We start from the raw sequence: 23,139 nt of genomic DNA, 5'->3' as shown, positions 1-23,139 counted from the left end.
ACAATAAGTAGTTTATACAAAATTCTGTCTTAATAAATGATCACTTAAATTAAACTTAGAAATGAATATGAACAATAAGTTAGAATAAATAAACTCTGATGACTCACAATAATTTCAGATGAAAGGTCAGCATTCTAATATGTGACACTTTTGTGATCCCTATATAATAGTCACAGATAACTTTTGATTTGATATTATGTACCAACATTAGATGAGCAGCGCGGATTTGTGCTTAAAATCCCTTTTCCATTGTACATAGGTGATAACAATAAGAATCCAAAACTGATACTATCTATTACTCTACGGAAAGCATTACTATATTGGCAAAGAAGCTGCAGACACAATGCAGTGGAAAAATGCATATGCCATTATGAACAATGAGAGCCCTAAAAGGAGGCTAGGGCAAAAAGTACAATATATATGGCAGAAGGTGAACAACAAGCACCTTGCTTCAGCTCTCAAAAAGGCAATTCTGAGCATGGCAGCTACAACTAATAGCACAACAGAAAGGAGGGCACTGTACAAAGAACATACTGCAGAGCCCCAACGTAATTACATAATTTTCTCCCAGCTAGTTATTAAAGTCCTCGTGGAAAACTGTAAGCTTTTTGTACAGTGAATAGTATAAAGTGCCGCTGGGATATACATATATTTATACATATATATATACCGAGGTTGAGTATTGTATCAGAATATTTGTTGTGAGATCCCTGTAGTCTCCCCTTAGCAATATTATTGGATTAGCCATATGGCTTCCACTCTAATTTGTTCAAATTGAGTGTCACAAAGCTAATGACACAAGAAATTGCACACCTCCGTATGGATATATAGGGCAAGGTAAGTGCAAATAGTCAACTGGCACACTGTGGGGACAATGACCCTGTAAGTCCTGTTCTGCTAAAAATATTTTATTTTATTATTATTATTTTTTTACAAAACCCATCTTTTTCATAACAAAATTTTTAAAGTACTTTTGTACTTTCTGCATAACATCAAGACATGGAAGGAAAAGATATGCTATCAAATGGAAATTAATTCAACATCTGACAGACACAACACGCCATCTGAATTACTACTTTCAATGAAGAACAAAAACGTTGCAAGAAAAAGTGGTCTTATGCATACATATAGTGCAGTTATTTTGAAATAACAATCAAATCTGAAAAAGTACAATACGTTTTAGCTTGAAATGATGCAATTTAAAGCAAAAAGTGCCAAAGTATATTTAATTACATTAAATTTTTTTGATTGCATTCATTTTTTTTTTTTTGCAATAGGTAACAGCAGAACAAATAGATAGCCTATGGAAATGCCAGAGTAAGAACGAGTGTATGCTAACAAAAAAGCAGAACTGAAACAGGAAAGTTAAAAGACTCGATTGAATCTACTAACCTGCATTCCATTTCCTACTCAAAGTAGCAATGAATCCAAGTCAGTAACTAATGCGAAGACAAAAACGGTTGGGTTCATCCTCAAATTAAAAACTTTTTTTTTTTAAAAAGGCAATACTTGTTTTAAACTATTGCCTTTCGTGTTAAGGAGGAAAGACCAAACTTCTGAAAAGATGTGATACATTGCTGTACAACAGATTAACAGATTTCAGTAACAGATAACTCAGAGGGACACTCTTAAGAGTCCTGTAGTGATAAGAGGACGTTGGTTCCAAAGTATGTTTGAAAAAGAAAAGGTGAAATCTTCACGTTGTCCACCTCTGATAGAGCTCCTGTCATTATGGAAGTTCCCATATTCATACCATGTAATGCTTAGAAGTTAATTAAAAGTGCTGTTTAAGCTGCTTTGAGTCTTCTGTCAAGTTTCCATGGCTTGATGTTGTCTTACAATAAATTACTCCTTTTACATCACACATCTAATTCATGCCCTTTGCTTGGAATTCCAAAAAACAAAACAAAAACAAACTCTTTTTATTGCCCCTACCACACACCATCCTCTGAAAACAAGTCACACAATATTTTCAAGCATTGTTCAAAAATAAAGTATTTTTGCAACCAATTCTTGCTATGAAACAATATGCACACAAAATGTATTTCTTAAATCCCATAAAATCCTCCAGCACGAGGCAAAATGAGAGTGTGTAAAAAGTGGCCGCAGACTGCAACATTGTCATTCAGGGCGGGGTTTTCTTTTGTTCATTTCAGTCCAAAATACTAAAACATTTAATCACTAAAGCATTAAAAAGAATTTACACCCTATTTATTTTGATCAGCTTACCTCTTCAGAAATATATTGACCCCCAAAATGTGCATACATTAGCAGCTATAAACATTACATGGCATATCACACTATGTCAGCTTATATGAAAACGTACAAAATGTGAATGTATTCAAAAAACTATTCTGCAGTTACTATCTTTAAAGCAAGACATAAAATCATTATGAAGTCTTGTAAGCATAACACTGTTTCAAACAGAAAGAAATATATATAACACTTTCTGGTAAATTACAGCAGCAAAAAACAAGAGGCATCTTTTTATGTTTATTTTTTTAAAGGTAAGATTTTCACCACTACAGCAGCTGTTCACACCTGAATTCCTCTCACAGCCTGCTTTATATTTTCCAGTAGAGCTTTATTTTCTGGACTCTGATAACGATCTTGATTTGTATACATGTCCGTCAAAGTGGTCACGTAAGCATCAAAATTTTGTTCATTGATTGGTTCCTACGAGATATTAAATAGTAGTTCATATACAACTTTTATTTGCTTAATTGTAAATTCATTTATGCATAACAAACTATCACAGCACATTGACACCATGTTCTTAGCACATTTAAAAGGCCTATTTTAGAGCTTACTTAATTTTACAGGAGACATTGGAATTGGCCCATCGTGTCTTTTTTAGCAGTTAAATTTATCTTTATGGTTTCAGGGTTGATACCGCAAATCTCCATCTGGTTGAGGAGCCATAAACATAAAAACAAAAAGATATCTACTGTATGAGGTGAAGCAGACCGCCAAATTCCTAACTTGTGCCCTCAGTCACTTACCATATGCGGCAGCTGGATATTAGCTAGACTATGAATTAAAGACTGGCTTAAATTAGCCAATTCATGAAGAAGAGACTCATTTTGTTGCTCAATTACTTTGTTTTCCTCTTCTATCGTCTTCAGGTTGCTCTCCATTGTAGTGATCTAAAAGGAACAAATGAATGTACAATGTAATACAAGGCAGACTGTTTTATAAACAAGAACTCTTTTATTTCAATTGTAGAATGGCTCAAAGAGGAAAAGCTTGTTTTGCTTACCATGACCTACCTTTACTCAATGTTATAATGAGCACTTTTTTCTGTTCTGCATTAATACATTAGTTAGGGTTTAGTGGTTGCCATACTCATGAATAACTAGGACATTGGTTCAAGGGTGAAATTCAGATGTAAAACAAAGGAAAATGTATGTGTGCTTTGTTAAAAATAAACATATCATTTGCACTGGGATCTTTAAAAAAATAGCTTTATCCTAAGGTTTTGTGGATCTTCCATTTGAAGCTAATTCCGTTCTGAAGGGGCATTCTGCTTGCCTAAGGACCTGTTCTGCTTGCACAAGGTGGTCTTGCATGAGAAAAATGTTTCTTCAAAGAATGGAAGGAGCCTCTGAAAATGGAGGAGTCCATGCAATTTTAGGGTAGAAGCCAACATTGATATCATTGTTGATTTACCCACAATTTAATTATTCAGAAAAATGTGAATAAGTCAAGTGTCCTTTGTCCTGGGTGCAAACTCACAGGTTTGGGATCCAGAACTCTCGGGGCTCTGGGAGAAGGAGGCTGATGAGCAAGGGCCTGGGTGGGCTGACTCAGTGTTGGAGGTAGAGGCAAGCCTGGGGGCTGTGCTGGTGGCAGGTGGCATCTGAAGGAAGCAGGGGAGGTGGTGTTTTGGGAGCTGGACCTGCCGTGTCTTGCTTCACCCTGCTGCACCAACCTGCAAGGTTCCTACAGTGAGAATTGATACAGTCCATTTTATCTTCCAGGAACATTAATTTCTCATTTGATCTGCATGGATACTTCTATTATGTTGACTAATACCTGATTAATTTTAAAAATCCCCAATATGCTCCTGTTTCCTCCCCAACAAGCCCCATTATTTCTCCTCTCAGCCACAAATCACCCCTGCACCAGCATACTTGCTGTGGTGCAGGTCACTGGTCAAGGCAACAGGCTTTCAGAAATGACTGCTAGCAGTGCTGTCTGCACAGCCAAAAAGACCTCTACAACAGTAGAACTCTGTCCTGCCTGCACTGGGCAACCTATAGAATTGGGTTGTCAGTTTAGTAAAATTTAAACTATGTTAGGAAAAATAAGGAAGAGGAAAATACATTTTTCCAAAAACTGTGTTTAGTTTAGATGTCTTTGAATCAAGATGTGCAAAAGGCCACTGAATTGAGGGCTTCATAAAACTGTTACCTGAGTTCGGAGTTTAATCATATCTGCTTCCATCTGGGAGTTGGATTCATTTAGTTCCTTTATTTCTTCATCTAACTGTTTAATTTCTTCATCATTTTCTATACCTGTGCAATACAAAAGGAGATACTCAAATAATGAAATTACAAAGACGAGCTGAGCAAGTAACGGCCCAATTCAGTGCTTCCCAGTGCTCAGGGCTGCAGCGATGCCAAAATGGCGAAAAATGGCCAAAATTTCTTCAGGGTAAAGGAGTTTATGCTCTGGGTGGCCGCAGTGCATATCCTCAATAGTCTCTGCTACTGAGCGGGTGCAGAATCGAGGAGACTCATGTTGGGTCTCCCGGGCCAGGAGGGAAGTTAGGATATGACAGCAGAGCCTGCTGCCATCTCTGTCCTGCCCCACTCCCACCCCGCCTTCCCCCTCCCCCCACTCCAGAACTCCTCACCCTCACCCCTACTCACCATTCCGCCGCCCAGTGCTCACCAGGAGCTCCAGGCGGCGTTTGACCGTCCTCTGCCCAGCACTGGTTCAGTATGGGCTTGCGCTGAGCCAGCACCGACCCGGCACTAAGTGTCGCAGGTGTACCTTATGGCACATTTGCGACATTGAGCGATAGCACTGGGCTGGCACAAGTCTGATAGGATCAGGCCTTAAGTGAGTTTCTAGTTTGAAGTTAAACTCAGTGAAATAAAACATTCACAATATTCTAAGAGCAAACAGTAAAATATAGAAGGCATGATCCTTGGGCTCAGTGTCTTTGTGTAATAATTCCTTGTGATTAAGGTACCTACAGGATATAGCCAACTACTACAAACCTGAATAGCATGGAGAAGAACAGAGGATGCTATGAGGTTTAAGACATTATATAGTAACATTTGGGGCCCAGTTCATGCAAGCAAACAACCAGGGATTTTTTTCCAAGACAATCATGTATGTTAATACATGACCACTTGTGAGCTGAGAGGACAGGAGGGATGCACAGACACAGCCATAGCCACTTTGTGACCTTTGCAGCTGGAAGAATGTAGACTAATGCACAACCCTATATTTGTTATACTGAAAGTCTTTCTTGGAATCTTCCATTTTTTCTTGGTTTAAGATTTTTCATCTCACTTTGGTCACAATTGTCAGAATAATTTGTATAGCAAATTGCTCAGACCTAGCTTCAGAAATTGTAATAATTTTGTAATTGCATTAATTCTGTGTGAGGCTTGAAGTCAAGCTCTTATTGCCTACTAACAGATATAACTACCAGATATAGTTTCTGGTTGCTGTACTTTTTGCTGGTTTTTTTTTTGAAAGGTTTAAGGCAGGGGTGTCAAACTTGTTTCATACCAAGGGCCGAATAGCATTCATGGTGCCTGCTAAGGGCCAGAAGTGATGTCATTAGGCAGGAAATGATGTCATTAAACAGGTCATAACCCAAACCAAGCACTTTTTCTCACTTAGGAGCTCATTAGCTGCAAATAACAGAAGAGAAAATACACAAATCTTGATCATGTTTCAAGATATGGGAGAGCCCAATTTTCATGTGGACTGCCCTTATATCAGTAACACCTCAGCACTGCTCAGCAGCTGAGAGCCTGAGGGCCGGATAAAAAGCTTCCGAGGGCCGCATCTAGCCCCTGGCCTTATGTTTGACACTCCTGGTTTAAGGGATATAAACCCTATTTTATTGTCTTTGGGTATTACTTTCTCTTATTGTTTCTAAGGATTCACCCCCTCCCACAATTAGCAATCTCATGGGCTGTTTTGAGGGAAGTGTTCAAATGGTCTCCATGCCTTCCTCCATGTCATGTCTCTGACACAAGCAATCAATGCTGCACTCAGCTTTGTAGAGGAATCCAAGATTGGTAAAGAGGCTGCTACTGTCTCTTATAACTCATAGAGGTGTAAATGAGAGGAAATGATTTAACATTCACTCCCAAAGCAACACTGTTCCAATCTTCAAAGCAGAATCTGCAGGAGATTCTAGGTCATTTGGCCCTAAGCTGTTTTGTGGGCCATTTTAGATGAAAAGGTAGAATAGAAATTATTAAAATAAAGCAAGTATAATATGTCTATTATGTGACAGAGCTCATAGATCACCAAGCCAAATCTATATCAGGGGTGAAAAAAATATTATGTTAATTCTATCAGTCTGCAAAACATCTAGCTAAGTAAATAGGATTTTTGTTTTCCTACTGCAGGTCAGATCAGAATATAAGTATGGATTCTCCCAGGTTTATCTTTTTGTACTGGTGCTAAAAAATATCATGAGGCAGCAGCAGCAGCATTGAGCCTCTGTATTGCACATTGTGTTGTGAGAACACTTTCTAAAAAGACTGCAAAATTATGTTTAGAAGGACTTCATAATAATGTGATCAGTCAGTAAATTACTCTCACAGTCGGAGTGAAGTAACAGTAGTATTTCAGTCTCATTTAATCCAGAATAATTAACTATTTACCATTGCTAGCCCGCTGCTTTATTGTAAGCATTTGTTCTCCAGACAGCTTTGCTCTCTTCATTGCTGACGTGGCTCTGGGGCATCCTGATAGACTGTGGACAATAAGCAAGGAAGGAACTATTAATAAGGCCATTGATGATAAATCTGTCAGCTAAAGCTACCATGGAAACAGTATAAGAGAGAATGTCTTTCTCAGCTACCGTTGATAAGGTCCTGGTTTCTGCAAGAGAGGAAGATACTATATTCTCAGTCTCTCCCCCATCCCATGTTTAGACTTTCTTTTATGTTATTTGCACGCAGAAACACACACACATTGTTACATATATAAAGGTGAATTATCAAAGCAAGCTAGTTAGGAAAACAACAGATTGGTTTTGTTCAGATATATTATCTGCCACCATGACATATGACCCTACACTGAAAAGACAGAAACAACTTTTCATTCAACTAATCTTACTTATCTGTATTCTGAGATATACAAGTGAATTATAACCCAATCCTATTGGCACATTGCACTGACAGACTGCGTGGGCCACTGGTGTAGCAGCCTCTCCACCATTCTGTGGAGTGCTTTTTCCAGTGTGAGACCCATAAAGCCGCATGCTACCAACAGCAACCTGCAGGTCTGCCATCAATGGACCCTGCTGGTGGAGAGGTAAGTTGGGGGGCAGATCAAAGAGGGAACTGGGTTGGGTTGAGAGCGGACCTTGGTGGCAGCAGCACCCATCTTGGGACATGCCCCCTGCAGCAGTTCAAATCTATGCCAGCAAAATAGCTGACATAGATCTGAATAGGCCCGTGAGGACCAGGGAGTGGCAGAAGAGGTAAGTATACATTTTCTTTACTTACCTCTTCCAGCCAGCCTGGTCCCCAGCTGGCCCACAGGGTGCAGTGGAGGATTTGTTAGCAGTGCTGCACCCCTGCAGGCTGACCCCAGATAGGACTGGGTCACTAGTACAGCCATTTTCAACCACTGTGCCGTGGCACACTGGTGTGCTGCGAGTGGTCCATAGGTGTGCCACAGGAATTTGGGGGAAGGTCATTTATTAATAGGGTCAATGGGAGATGTGAGCCCCCACTGGCAGCATGGTGTGCCTTGTCAATTGTCAAAAACCTGGTGGTATGACTTGACCATTTTAGTGCCTTGTCAGTGTGCCGTGAGATGGAAAAGGTTGAAAATCACTGCACTAGTATCTTGGTTTTAATGCCATTTTATCTCACTGAATGCAAGCAACTTAAACACAAATATTCCCTATAATTTTTTTCATTGTTCTGTACTTTATTCAAATACATTTGTTTTTAGGGTTTCAATTCCTATTATAAGACAATTGTTCTGGTTTAAAGCTCTCTAGCATAGTATTTGATATTTGTCTGGACTTCCAGTCACTCCCAGGATATTCTCACAACATGTATTTTATATTAACTAAAGGTCAAATACATTCATTATAACTGGAGAGGCATACTGTAGTTGTTTTAGTTTTTCTGCAACAAGCGTTCTCCATGGTAATGAAACCAATAACTATTTTTCTTATTCAAAAATGGATCCAAGAAATCTGAGTGATAATTATTATGACAAGTAATAGCCTAATCCTAATCCCAAAGAAGAGACATATGCCCTAGTTTTAGCTGATTTTGTCCCACTGGAAGATTGCAGTTGATCTCATCCCATAGACATCGACAGAACTATTAACTGGTTTAAAATGAAATCCAGGTGCAGACTTCTAGATTACTGTTTTGGGGATTAGCTGCTTCTGCAAAATTATTCCTCAGTTTTGGACTAATACAATGACAAGACATATGACCATTAAGTATTTATAGATAATATTCAGATAGAATGTCAACAAGAGTACATCAAGACAACATACCACAAAATAAGAGCCAAAATTTAACACCAGGGCAGGAACAATTTTGTTGGTCCTTCACGTATTCTCTCATGTACTTGGCTCGTGGTTTTATTACAGATTTTGCTCTTAGAGCTCAAAAATCTTAGAGCTCAAAAGTCAAAAGGGTTAGGGTGGACTTGAACTTAATAGTAGTTACTATCAATTACTAAAATATGGCAGACAAGATATGTAGTATCTAATCTCACTTTGTTGGATTCATAATCTTAACCATTACGAACCAATCAACATAGTGTCACAGCCTACCAGATGTTTGGACTGGGATTTATTCTGCAACCTTTTCCATTTGTTATTCCTCCATTTGATTATCTCCTGGAGTGGTCACATCAACAAGTGGTTGTTTCTTCTCAACCACAGTTATATCTGGCACTTAGTGTTCCAATTTTATATCTGTCTGGATTTTGAAGTCTCACAAGATTTTGACTTCCTTATTTTCAGCCACATTTTCAGGCAAGTGTTCCCACCATTTTTATACTGATGTTATTCCATATTTCTTGTACAAGTTCCAGTGGAGCATAGCAATGACTTCATTGTGGTGATTTTTGTAATCACTCTGCAATTTTGCTGCACCCACTTATAATGTGATCAATTGTTCCATCTTATTCTTTACAGAACCTATATCATCATCATGGAACTTGAAGCCTCTAGAAACTGTAGTATGATTTCTAAAAATTAAATACGGCTGATTAGGCTCTGCCTGCGAGCCTTCACTGTTAATAAAGACAGGACAAATTCCAAAGGAAAAGGAAGACAGCTGATGTTCATATTGGGATTCTATTAACATGATAGGTCTAGCCAAATTTGCAGACTCAGGGCACAATGCTATGCATGTCTACTCAGGAGTAAGTCCTGTTGTGTTCAGTGAGGCTTACTTCCAAGAAGGTGTGGAAAGGATTGCAGCTTGAGTTCAGCTTGACATTTATATCCATATAAGGCTCTGAGTTTGATTTAAATGGAAAGGTGTATGAACAATGAACTTCTTAATGAGATGCAGTTCAGATAATTTCTCATATTCAGAATCTTCTGTACACCCATCAACGCCACACCAGTTTTTCATATATTATAGCAATATAAAGGGGCAAAGATTAATAGTAATATCTTTTGGAGATTTTCCATTTTCCTGCCAGTTCTTTAGAGTCCTCAGGCACTAGAAGCCCCTCATAATTAGTCTAGTGCAATATAATAAAGATATCGATTTATAGGCAGACTTCATTTCTGCTTATAGTTCTTTAGGGCATAAAATGCCAGCTAGTGAAGATGAATCAGATCTGCTTTGCTCTGTTCATGGGCCAGACTATTGAACTGTCACTTTTGTAGTTCATCATCTCAAAGAAGAGCTTGTCATTAAGTAATCAGTGGAACACTCTGGAGAGGAATTTAATCTCATACCCATGCTTATTGCTTAAATATGAAGTGGACTAATGATGCGATCCTGCCATAAGCTGCAAGTTGATCACTAGTGAATGAGCAATAGGATTGCAATGTCATACCTATTACATCTCATCTCTTTACTCCACTGCACAGCAGTGCTTGGGGAACAAGTGCAAGGGTCACATTGCTTTCATACTAGGACCCAAATCTGCTAAGCCTCCAGCACTGGCCAGTGATCCTCTAAGCCCTGCATGGCTATTCTACATCACAGGCTTCCCATGTTCCCATGGGCCATCACACAAGGCTTGCCACTGGTTCCATGTTATGTTACTAACACATAAAAAGGAGACAAGTTAAATTGACCGGCAGGAGCTTCAGAACAGAAAGGGAAAGTAGCTACACACAACACTGTGTTCATTGCCATAGTGATGCCTTGTAGATTAGATGGCTTTAAAAGAGGATTAGACAAATTAATGAAGGAAGGGTCTGACATTGGTTATTAGCCTATTTGAAATAAACAAGCCAACATACAACTTTGGGTTCTATTCACATAGCTGGTCGCTTTAATTTTCAATTAAGTTGTCGCAGATCTGTGTGCATACTGATTTTCTGAACACATGCGCATATTGGGGTACACAGCTGTTCATAATTTATCTATTCATTAAAATTTCCAGACTCCTTTCCCATAAAAAAGCACGGACTTAAGATTGTGAATTTACTCTTTTTAAAAATCCCTTTTTACCATGTCACCTTTTTTTTTTTTTGCTAGAATTCGACATCATAATCATGACCCTCCAAATAATTACTTAATATAACTGTAAAGTTCAAAAATAAAGAGCGGATTATACCGAACACTATGAATTTATATTGAATTTATGCCAATTCAACTGTCATGTATTCTCCTAAGGGTTCTGGGAATTGTAGTCTTGTGAGGTGAAAAAAGGAACATTCCCTTTGAGTAGCATTTATGAATAAATTGGCTTTGGTGTACAAGAAATTAAAACCTCCCTCAACTCCCCCGAAGTCAGCCATTGTTCTCGAAATAATTCTATCCAAGCAAAATAGCGTTTTACCAGATTATCTACTGGCTGTGATAGGATAATACAAATCAGATAGAGGGCCTTTATAACTCACTCCTGAGTCATAGGTCTTTGGTTACTAGTGGGATTAGTTTGTAATCCTCCTTTAGTTCATTTTTTAAAATGCTCTAATGCCTGGTATAACTTATGTTTAACCTACTCCCATTTCCCCCTGCCATCCCTATTTTAGACTTCTTGGGTAGGAAGGGTTGTGACTTCAGCTTCATTCATGGTTTCTTCTTTGACTTATTTGTCATAAAAGACTTTTCATAGACTATGAAAAACTCACACTTGCACTCCAGTGTAAACACATCATTCTTCTGCGTATCTTTTTTTTGGCTCAAGGAAATCATTTACTTGGAATTTTACAAGGAATCATTCACTTTAGATTTACTTGGAATTTTCTATATAATTTTCCAAAGCAAATATATTTTCCATGAGAGCCAGTACAAATCTGTAAAGGCCTATAATCAAGTTTAAATAAATCCTTTCATAAATCCTGATACCAGTATGTGCCAGAACCACCATCCAGAGCGCAATACCATAGTCTTCCGAGACTGAAGGTTGCCAACAATGTATGTATTTCACTCTAAACTGAGTCTTCTTTTGAAAGACTCTAAACTTCACTCTAAACTTCTTTTGAAAGAGCTCTCTCTTTGAACTAGCTTTTAGAGTCAGGCTTAAACTTCATTAACAGCACAAAGCTTATGCATGTCTACTCAGTCTACTCAGAAGTAAACTCCAATGAGTTTAATAGGACTTAAGTGTGAGTAGGATTGCAGTTTAAGAGTATGAGCATCTACTGTGTTTACATGTACGGAGGTGTCATTTCAGGCAGCCCTTGTGGAGGAAGGTGTGTGCATACAATGAAGCACCCACTCTCCACATTCAAACATATCACTGGTTCATTTCTATCCACTTCTGAAAAGGTGGCAAAAGTAACTTTCTTGTTAATCTGTCATAAGGAGACAATGGTGGAGAAAGGAAATTATCATGAGGATTATGGAATCTATGTCTTTTTTATATAACTGTGCACCAATATGAGATTAAAAGTTCCTCAAAGAAGCTTCCAGTGCAAAATGAGTCTTCCTAGCTTCTGACCTATGAACTGTTGGCTGACTGTTTTTCACAGAAAACTAAAAGTTAAAGCTAAATGAAAATAGAAACATTCACCATGACAAATAGATCAGATAGTTGTGCTTACTTCAGATGCATTTTGGAAAAACAAAACAAAAACTGTCATTACTCACCTCCTATGTGTAAGAAAACTACCACTGACATGTCCTGAGCCATCACATCCCGGGGTTGGACATGACATACCTTCCGTCTTCACTGACTTCCAAGAGAACTGGGAGCCATTCAAATACCCATCCTTTTGCCTTTTAGTAGCTAGAGGGCACCCTGATGCACTACGATGAGATGCATACTTCCCAGTTATATGACCCTGACCATCACAACCAGGAACTGGACATCTGGATAGCAGATAGATGAAATAAACTTTATTGTCTTGCCATCATATACCTGGCAGCCTCTACAACAAAGTCAAAATAAATCTCACATAAAAAAAGGAACAATCATGCTTTATGATTCAAAAACAAGCAAAGAAAAAACCAACACCACCAACAAGAAATGCCACAGAAACACAAAAGATGTTTATGGAATTTGGAACATACCCTGAATAAATTAATGTGCATGTAAATATAGTGGTATATAGTTAAAAAACTTCAATTTTAGGAAAGCTTTATTACTCTGGAGACAGGATGATCAGGGAGCATGTTAATTGGTGGAGGGATTCCGATTTTTTTATTTATATCTCATTTTTTGTGCTTGCATTTTGCTAATTTCTCTTTAAAAGAGAAAAGAGAATGTACAAATTTAATATACTGACTGGCAAGCCAGAAGTACAACTATGAATGATGGTCTTCATAATGAATAATCCCACTGCAGACGTGGCCAGGATTGAACAGAAAAGTTTTCAAGCAGTTTTGATTGTTTTCCTTATTAGTAGAAAAACTGTTTGCTGGTCTGTCTTTTGCATCTTTTTTCAACTGTAGCCCTTCAGGAACAGAACCATCTTTTCATTTATTTTACTATGGCCACCATCCTAACCAATTTTCCAGCACTGACATAAGTTGGTTAGGTTTGCCCCCTATGTTAACTGCTTTCTGAACTTTTGTCAAAAAGTGGCATATGAATATTTTTCATAATTATGATGATAATACAAATATGGTAAAAGCTTTTTGTTATAAATCAGTTACCCTTTTTCTTTATTAAAACTAATTGGCCAGAAGGGAAATACGCTACACTGTTAAAGCCCTAGTACTTTGAATCTTTTGAGGGTCTTTTAAAATATGTACACGTGCATATATGCATATCTACCAGTTTATCAATATATACAGATACATGAAGGTTCACTGTTTAAAAAAAATTATTTTCATCACAAACGTATACAGACATGTTTTGGATGGTTATTAATATCAATCAAATAGACATCTTTAATCAAGACAGACAGTTGTATATTGAGTTAATTATGTGCACATATGCAGGATTGTTTAAATTTCTGCTTACCTAATTGGCTCCTGATCTTCCTTGTCTTCCTTGCTTTGTACTATCCTGATTCCACTTTTCTTTGCTCGTGGACAACCAGAAAGACTGAGTGAAAGAGAGCACTTCAATATTAAACTATGCTTTTCTGAACACAATCTTCAAGAGCTTTCTAAAGAAATATATTTTCTAAAAAAAAGTATTGGCTACGTCCTAAGAACATAAGAACATTCCCACTGGATCAGGCCATAGGCCCATCTAGTCCAGCTTCCTGTATCTCACAGCAGTCCAACAAATGCCCCAGGGAGCACACCAGATTACAAGAGACCTACATCCTGGTGCCCTCCCTTGCATCTGACATATTCTAAAATGAGTTAGAAAGAGTTCTAAAATGAGGAGGTTGCACATACACATCATGGCTTGTAACCCATAATGGAACTTGTCCAATCCCCTTTTAAAGGCATCTAGACCAGGCATCTAGTCACCACATCCTGTGGCAAGGAGTTCCACAGACCAACCACATGCTGAGTAAAAAAATATTTTCTTTTGTCTGTCCTAACTCTCCCAACACTTAATTTTAGTGGATGTCCCCTTTATATTTGATTTTTTTTCAAAGTTCAGCTCAGTTCAGTTTACAAATTAAAGTACACTGGCAAGATGGAACCATAAGAGGGAGCCCTTGAATCACAATTTACTTCACATCGCAAACAAAACAAGGCTCAGGGATTAGGATGGATGATATTCTAGGAAGATAAGGACAATGGTGCACTAAATCTGTTGCTAACTTCCGCTAGGACACTGATAGAGTTTAGAAGGAAAAGTAAACTATAAAAGTTGTATGTAATATATGGTTGAGGAGAAAGGCAAGAGTAAAACTGAGATGGAAATGATCAATTAATCATTTAAAGTAGAAAAAAAACTTCCATTTAGTTTTATTGTTTTTAATAAATGACAATATCTTTCTGTTTTTGTTAGTATAACTGAAATACATAATGCCGAGGTTCTTATAAATCACAGACCAAAAACTTTTTCAGTGTACAATCATTTCCCCCCCTCTCATGACAACATAACTGTTGGACAACTGATGGGACAAAGTTCATCACTGCTGTAGGTATTCATCGTGACTAATCATTCAAAACCTTGAATGTGATTTGAATGGCATTGCTTACATCAGAGTGAAATTTGGTCTCCCATATTCATGCACTTGATTCACAGGAGTCGTTTTTGAAACAAATGAAACACACATATCTACCATCTAACATCTACCATTATAAGCATCTTTCTTATACAAGAAAGATTTATGCCCCAATCTTATCCCTTACCAGTATATGTGAAGCAGTGGCACCAGTGAAGCATGCACTGTATCCTATGGTGGGGGTGGGGTGACCAGACAGCTGGGCAAGGTAAGCAAAAATATTTTACTAGTTACCAAATATTTTAAACTTACCTCTTGGCTGCCAATGGGTCTCCTTGGACCTACACTAGCTGTTTAGCTGGTGTAAATCTGAGAAGTCTCAGGGGGTAGGTCAAGTTGGGAAAAGGAAGGGTCAAATCCCAGCATGCTCAACTGCAGCCAAGATTCACCTCTCCTGCCTTTGAACTGCCCCTGCCTGTCCTGCTCCTTGTCCCAATCATCCGCCAAACTGCCCACAAGATGTCCCTACACCACCTTACCTGCTCCAGCACAGCCTGGGTATTCCATTAGTATGCATGCAGGGCCTCCAGCCATGCGCAATGGCAGTCTCACAGTGCATGACAGCAGCATGCCTTTTTTGATGTTGGGCTGGGACTTTACAGTGGTGGATTGCAAGATCTGCTACTGTTAAGTCCCCAAAAGGATTGGGCGGCCCAATTATTACATAATTTACAATACAGTATACAATTAATTGTAGCCTTCATAGCAATCAAAATGGAAAAGAATGACATTAGTTATCAGGCTAGCTATTTGACACAGTGGTCTTCCAAAGGTGTCCAATGAACACATGGAAGGGAAGCATGCTGCCTCTGACTTTCCTGTGCAGTTAACACAAGAATAACATATGCCTGTGTGTATTTATCACATGTACACTTTGTTTACGTAATTGTGGCCCTGCAAAAATCATTCCCTGACTGCATGGAGAGAGTCTGCGTACATACAATTGTACACACATATGCTCACTGCACATAGACACTGTCAATGCATAGAGGGCTGAAGTAGAGACAGTGGGCTCAATTCTGTTCCTTCCTCATACACACGTTGTATGTGGTCTAAAGAACATGTGAAAAAAGCTAACAAAAGCCTAGCATTTATAGAAATGCCAAAAGACTGTTTTTACACATTACTTAAAACACAAGACTGCTTATAAAAAACATTTGTCTATCTTTCCACTTCTTCCTACACATTACTTTGTAAAGTGTAGTAGCCCAAAATCCATGTTGTGGCATCACAGAGTAAGCTTATTGTGGTAGTTTGGACCAGTGTACCCACCAGCAAATGTTGCAGACTGATGACAAGAAAACATACAATATGTCAATAACATATCATACGTGAAGGTTTATACATATTACAGGGAGCAAGGAAGGCTTAAACTGATCTGCTGCCCCACTTATGATGCCCCTGCCAGTGTACGTGCTTCAGCATCTGCCCATTCATCTGGCAGCACAGACACACACTCAGGCCTGGGGTGCAGGAGGCCACCCTTCAATTTGAACCTGTTGTCCTGTTGAGGCAAGAGCTGTGGCCTCTGTCGCTACCTCCTCACATTTGGCTGGATTTCACCTGCCTGGTCAGATTGCAGGAACTGGGTGCAGTGCAGCAGAGAGAAAGTAGCAACATGATGGGGGTAGGAACCCTCATCTGGCTCCCCGGCCACAATTTTTGGCTGTGACACTGGAGGCAGGCCCCCCAACAAACCATCCACCCACTCACTTCCTCCTCCATCTTCAATCTGCTGCTGTTTTGAAATATGGCAACAGAGTGGGCTGGAACAAGAAAGCTGGGGGAAGCACTTTCAAAACAGACATTTTTTACTTTTTCGAAAGTTGGTGGTCACTCCTTCTCACTTCTTTGTTCCAGGCTGCTATTTGCTCTATTTCAAAACAGAACAACAGACAGAAGATAAGAAGTTAAGTAAGTTCAAGGTGAGGCAGCTGTAGAGGTGACTGATGGGCTCAGTGCCACCCAGGCCACTCCACTGCCTGAAGCAGCCTGCACTACCTTATGAATGGCAGCCCTTGCAGGAGGAGAGGCAAATTCGATTCAAAGATGCTGTTTTTTGTTATAGGCTAAGGCACACGTAACTTTTAGCTTTGTCCTTAATTTATCAGATGTCCTTTGCCGTCTGCAATTTGGCAATTGAGGGCCAAATCCTTTCCAATTTTCCAGTGCCAGTGCAGCTATGCCAATGCGGGGTGGGCCTCTTTCAGGTAAGGGAAAGTGTGTTCCCTTTTCTCAAGGCTGCATTGCAGCTGCACCGGCATTGGAAAGTTGGATAGGATTGGGCCCTAAAACACTTTGGAAAATATCTTAAGAGTTGTATTCCAGGAATGACTATTTTGAAAGGGATAAGAATTCTTAGACACCTGAATCATTTTCTCAGCTTTATGCCTGCCTGTCCTAAGCGGTTTTTCTTCTTTTATGATTATTTTACAGTTATTGTACTTACTGTTTGTTTTTTTTTTTACTATTACTGTATACTACCTTAAGCGCTTTGATTGTTCAGAAGGAAAGGCAGGATATAAATAAATAAATAAATAAATGGGTATAGGAACAGAAGCCCTGATTTTCCCCCCAGTTATTTTCATGAACACTGTTAACGAGGCTGGCACACACTGCATTTGAGCCATTCTAGCCATTAGGACAAGATACAATCACGGTAAGCTGACTAGGTTCAATATACAGATTTGGGAATATGGTGAATTGTCAAAGTTTTATTTGACATCAGCATCATATGCACAGTTAAAGATAAACTCCTGTCCTTTTCTGGGAGGATATACTACTTGATTTGGTTTTGTGGTCACCTTTCCTAATACTCTCCCTATTCCCTCTTCCTCAGTTTTAAATAAAAGTCAAATTAAAAACAGTGTTTCTTTGAATGACAGATAAGCTGTAAGGCTTTCTGTGTCTGAAGCAATAATTCAGGATTATTGAATTAAATGGAGCTTACTGCTAGATTAGAAAACTAATGGAAGTGAGTCCCGTAGAACTTGGTGAGGGGCAAATCCTATCCAACTTTCCTGCACTGATGCAGCTTCAATGCAGCCCTGAGTTAAGGGAACAAACATTCCCTTACCTTGAAGCCTCTGTTACTGCCCACCACCACCACCACCACAGGATGCAGTGCACGCCCCATTGGCATGGCTGCATTAGCACTGGAAAGTTGGATAGGATTGGGTCCAGAGACATACTTTCAAAATTATTAGGAAGACAAAATTATTGTGAGCCCAAGAATATTAGAAATGTCTCCCTATCTTTATTTGAGTTTCACAGGGTATCCTTTGTATCTACCAAATGTCATGCTTTAATCACAGACTGATACAAAACTTATCATGGCTTGGCTGGGAAATATTTGTCTTAGCACAAGCCTCTTTAGGTATATCTGCCCTAGAGACTTTAACTGCTTAAAAAGTATTTCTAAAGAGCCCTGGGAATGGTAGCTCTAGGACAGGGATTAGGAATTTCTAACAGAAATTTCAGCAGGCCTACAAAATTGAGGGTCAGAAAAGTTTTTCCCAAACTTTATGGTGGTTTGATATGAATTTGGGGTACCAATTCCAAAAATGGCATCCGTTTTGCCCTATCACGTCTAGTTTTAGAGACACGGCATAGCCTCATTAGTGAATGGTTCAAGCAGCTTCCTCATGAGAAAGCCATGGTGTAGGCTTCCTCATGAGGAAGCTGCTTGAACCATTCACTAAAGAGGCTATGCCGTGTCTCTAAAACTAGACGTGATAGGGCAAAACGGATGCCATTTTTGGAATCAGCACCCCAAATATACCCAGGAATTGGTGTAACATTTAAGGAAGCCAAATATTATTAGAATATTAGATGTACACCACTTAATGACCTTCCAGCCAGCGGCAACAGACACTGCTGGTCAGGAGGCTGCACCATCCAAACCTCTGAAGCTGAGGGGAGCTCTGCTGTCCTCATCTCTGGAGGCTCTTCTGAGATTCCCAGAGGCAGTGTGCATCTGTGCACTGGCTCTGCGAGACTCAAATGCCCCAACTGCATGAGAGACGCAATTTCTGGTTTCCTGGAGGAAACCGGAAGTCATGTCTCTTGTGTGATTGGGGTATCCTGAGCCTCTCAGAGCCACATCACAGATGCACACTGCCTCTGGGAGGCTCAGAAAAACCTCCAGAGATGAGGGGAGCAGATCTTCCCCTACCTTCAGAGGCTTTGCATAGCGTTAAACCCTGCTTGCCGACAAGGATGCCAATCTGCATCCCTGTCATTAAGCAGTACACTCCACTACAGAAGAATGGAAGGCAGGAAACCAGAGACACTAGCCAAATTTATCTAGGGGAAAAGTTATTTGGGGTATCAAATATGGAGATCAGGCAGGATGACTGACCCATTTTCCCCTTCCCTCAAAACATTATTGGCACCAGAGGTGTTGCTAGGGTTTGCATCATCTGGCGCAAGAGCTCATCACGTCACCCACATGATGGATCTCCTCCTGTACCAGACCATACAGAATAAATTACAAAATCATATGCACAGCCTAAATGCAGTGGTATCACTAGAGTTGGTGTAACCCCCATGAACTTTATTTATTTTAATACGTAACAGTACAGGACACTGAACAAATCAGAGGCCAGCTGACGCTAAAACAACTGAATGAGAGTCCTAGTATTAGTTCTGATACATGGAAATGAGAACTTATTCATACTAACTCCATATTGGTTCCCTGCTGTGTCATAACACCTCCTCGTTGGCTCTCAGATCTATCAGTCTCACTGGTCAGTTTTGAGTTAACCCATTTCTGCCCAGCCCACAAGTGTAAACATTTTATCCCTGTTGCATATATGCAACACTGGGCAGAAACGGCTTAAAGAAATCCAGTTTTTGTTACACAAGGCAGTTGTGTTTTTCTTTTCTGGTTAATTGGCCATACCTTTTGACAGAATACAGATATTTCAACGTGGTTTGTTTCATTGCATTCTGCATTACCCACCAAATGATATTATTTGAAAATAAAAAGATTTTCACAATTTTGGCCAGCAGTGGTGTCACCCTCTTGAGTTCATCACCCGGTATGGTCTGCACCCCTTGCACCATCCTAGCGATGCCAATGATTGGCATGCATGTCTACAGTGGAGTTCACATCTCAACAAAAGCTGAGTCACAAATATTAACTCTCCAAACCTGGATATATTAGAAGCAGAGCAAGACTCAAAGCAAGACTCAGAGCAAGTGGAACCCTGGTGAAAATTTCCAGCTGAGAGCATCATGCTCCCATATGCTAGGACAAAAACCAGGAATGAAATCCTCACTTCTTATTCCTTATAAACTAATTGTTTAAGGGCGCAATCCAAACTGGCAGTGAGGCCAGCAGTAAGGCTGGCAGTAAGCCCAGGAGTGCCATGAAAGTGCCGTAAAGCACTTTTGCACCACTATGGAGGCAGTTAGGCCATGCAAGGGACTTGCACCGGCCTCCCCATGCCATCGTGGGCCCCAGGGAAGGTGAGGAGGATCCTAACCCCATTCCTGGGCAGCCTGGGCCAGCCCTGGGCAGCTCAGATTTGTGTCACCGATTTCAATGGTGCAGATCCGAGTAGCTCCATTGGGGCTGCACTGGCTCACTCCAGGGTATGAGGAAGTGATTTCTCTTGCCCCCAACTGAGCCACTAAGCACCCAAACTTGTGTTGGATACAGTGCAGGCCCACTGGCCTGCTTGATCCAGCGCAAGTTAGGATTGCACTGTAAACTTTTCAAAATGAAAGGCATATCTGCTTTAAGCTTACTAGAAATTGAGTTATTCTTGCTAGGAAGGGCAAAAGAAAACACTATGTTTACATATCCAAGAGGAATGGCCTTAGCGCAAGTTGGAAAAACCCATTCTGTGGACAACTCATGTCTGAAAACCCTGACCAGTGTATCATCTCTGCAAAGTGGTGCTGAGAGGCAGTAGGAGTAGGGATGCTTCAATTTTCTCCAAGCTGCTGTTTTTCACAGCAACTTTCCCCACCCTGGCTTTTTCCCCCGAAAATGAGATTGCATATGTATGTTTAGAATCATGAATTGGCTTCATAAAGTGAAGTTCAGCATCACTAATGGCTTTGTACATTTTTAGGAGTGACAAATCTAAAATCTGCCTTCATTCTTGGTATTCTGCTTTTAAAAAGGTTTTCAAATACACTATGAAAAGTTTTCAAATGCCCATTGCATCCAGTCCATTTTTATGCTCATCTCAGAAATCATAACTTTTAAAGCCTTACAGTTGGGAGTTCATACAGCTGAAATTTTGAATTTAATAAATATCCTTTATATTTAGACACTCTCTCTCTCTCTCTCTCTCTCTCTCTCTCTCTCTCTCTCTCTCTCTCTCTCTCATAGTAACCTCATGGCTCTCCCTTGTCAACTACTATATGGCATTTCTGGGAACTTAAAGTGGCAAAAGATGATCATACAACCCATAACGCAATAATTAGATCAAACAATGAATTGCACCATGGCCCCTAACCAGAAATTCTTATCCTAAAGAAGTCAACTCTTTTCTGTACCTTCGATGTGAAGCATAATTTCCAGTAATGTGCCCAGAGCCATCGCAGCCAGGTGTGGGACATCTAAAAGAAAAAAGAAAAAAAGAAAGCAAAGAGTAATTTGAGTAACTTCCAGAACGTTTGACATTTAAACAGTTGAGCATGTGGTGGAAAGCCTATGAACCTTTTTGACTGAGCTCCTGCTAGGGCTCAAAACACTATTAAACAAAAACAAACATATGTTAGTGTCTAGGTTCACATCCCCATTCATCAGTTTCTGGCTGTCTCTGGTACTAGATAATCAGTGAGAAATTTCAAAGGCTAAGTATTAGAAACAGCCAAATATATTAACCCACAAATCTCAATATGCTACCTTTGCAATGAGATCTATACTAGTATTAACATAATAGTATTATTACATATCATACATAATATCTTGTAGGTTGCTACTCCATTAAAGTCATTACTTTGCATCGCCAAGCAATGAATGTTGATTGCCTGAGCTATTCTTGACCAGAGGAAAACTTTTGGTTAACCCATTTCAGAAGAGAGCTATAGCCATATAAGAAAAATGTATATTGCCCTCTTGTGGCAATAGCCAAAATTCATTGTTAAAAGCCTGACTACTTCACACCAGATTGCCTTCAAAATGCATTCATAGCTGATAGGAGAATTCAGGCAGGCCAATCCTGAGCTGCCCAGGGCACCCAGGCTCAGCAGCACCGAGAAGGGCTGCCGCCGGATCCTGCACCTCTCGAGCTACCACGGGAGGCACCTCGGTTGAAGGGGACTTTTGTCCCCTTTCCCCAAGTAAGGTAAGCAGCCCTGCAATGGGGCTACTCACTTTACCGCCAACCAAAAGGTCGGTGGTAAGGTAAAGGCACTTGTGTAGGGTGCGCAGTCCTACACGAGTGCCTTGGATCCTGCAGAGCAGAGTTCCGCAGACCTGCCTCCCATCCCCGCCCCAGGCACACCTCCAGCCCACCCCCCTCCCCGCATCACGTCTCCCCAGCATGCCTCCGCCCCACCCTCTCTCTGCCCCCCCGCCGGCCTCCCCCCTCCCTGGAATGCCTCCTCCCCGCCCCCGTCCCCCCGCCTACTGTTTCGCAGCTTGGCAGTCTGGGAAACCGCCGAGCCGCGGAAGCCGGGCGACCACCCCGCACTCATCCAGCGCCAGCCAGCATTGGGCTAGCACTGGCGGGAGCCCGGTGGTGAGGCTGGCACCAGTGAGGCTGCGACAGTGCTCAGCGGCACGGAACCATGCTGAAGCACATGATTGGGCCCTGCCTTGGCTCCCCTTGGGGAGAAAGGTGGGGAAAAATATTGTTAAATAAATTCAACTGCAGGCATATAAATTAACACACTGTACAAAATGAAGCCCATAGACTTTTACAGCTGGCGAAAAATCCTGAAACGCAAGCATGTAGATCCTGGAATCTAGAAAATTTAATAACCAGTGGTACTGTTTTTCTGGTCTGTGGGTTAGCTTCACTTTTATGCTCCTCTCAGAAATCATAACTTTTGAAGCATCACAACTGGGAGTTCACATAGATTAAATTTTGAATTTATTGATTAAATTTTGAATATATATATATATATATTCAATTTTGTCTAAATATATATAATACATAATATTATATATGTGATTGTATAATACACATAAATTCAAAATTTATATATATATATAAATTTATAGT

The 23,139-nt window shown here is 40.0% G+C and overlaps 1 protein-coding gene across 2 annotated transcripts in view; it reads right to left on the bottom strand.

The window, feature by feature from the left end:
• Positions 1-2,535: 2,535 nt before the first annotated feature.
• MYT1L (myelin transcription factor 1 like) overlaps positions 2,536-23,139 on the bottom strand; it is a 162,895-nt gene continuing 142,291 nt past the window's right edge. For both annotated transcript variants that reach the window (XM_066640307.1, XM_066640308.1), the window contains exons 15-21: positions 21,464-21,526; positions 13,780-13,863; positions 12,462-12,683; positions 6,861-6,952; positions 4,414-4,517; positions 3,003-3,146; positions 2,536-2,676 (exon numbers count right to left, since the gene is read on the bottom strand). In XM_066640307.1, coding sequence (XP_066496404.1) covers positions 2,536-2,676; positions 3,003-3,146; positions 4,414-4,517; positions 6,861-6,952; positions 12,462-12,683; positions 13,780-13,863; positions 21,464-21,526 — 850 coding nt within the window. The remainder of the gene's footprint in view (positions 2,677-3,002; positions 3,147-4,413; positions 4,518-6,860; positions 6,953-12,461; positions 12,684-13,779; positions 13,864-21,463; positions 21,527-23,139) is intronic.

The sequence above is a fragment of the Tiliqua scincoides genome, chromosome 1 (genome assembly GCF_035046505.1).
Source record: "Tiliqua scincoides isolate rTilSci1 chromosome 1, rTilSci1.hap2, whole genome shotgun sequence".
NCBI lineage: Eukaryota > Metazoa > Chordata > Lepidosauria > Squamata > Scincidae > Tiliqua > Tiliqua scincoides.
The sequence above is the reverse complement of the archived record's forward strand: the minus strand, read 5'-3'. Positions and strand labels throughout refer to the sequence as shown.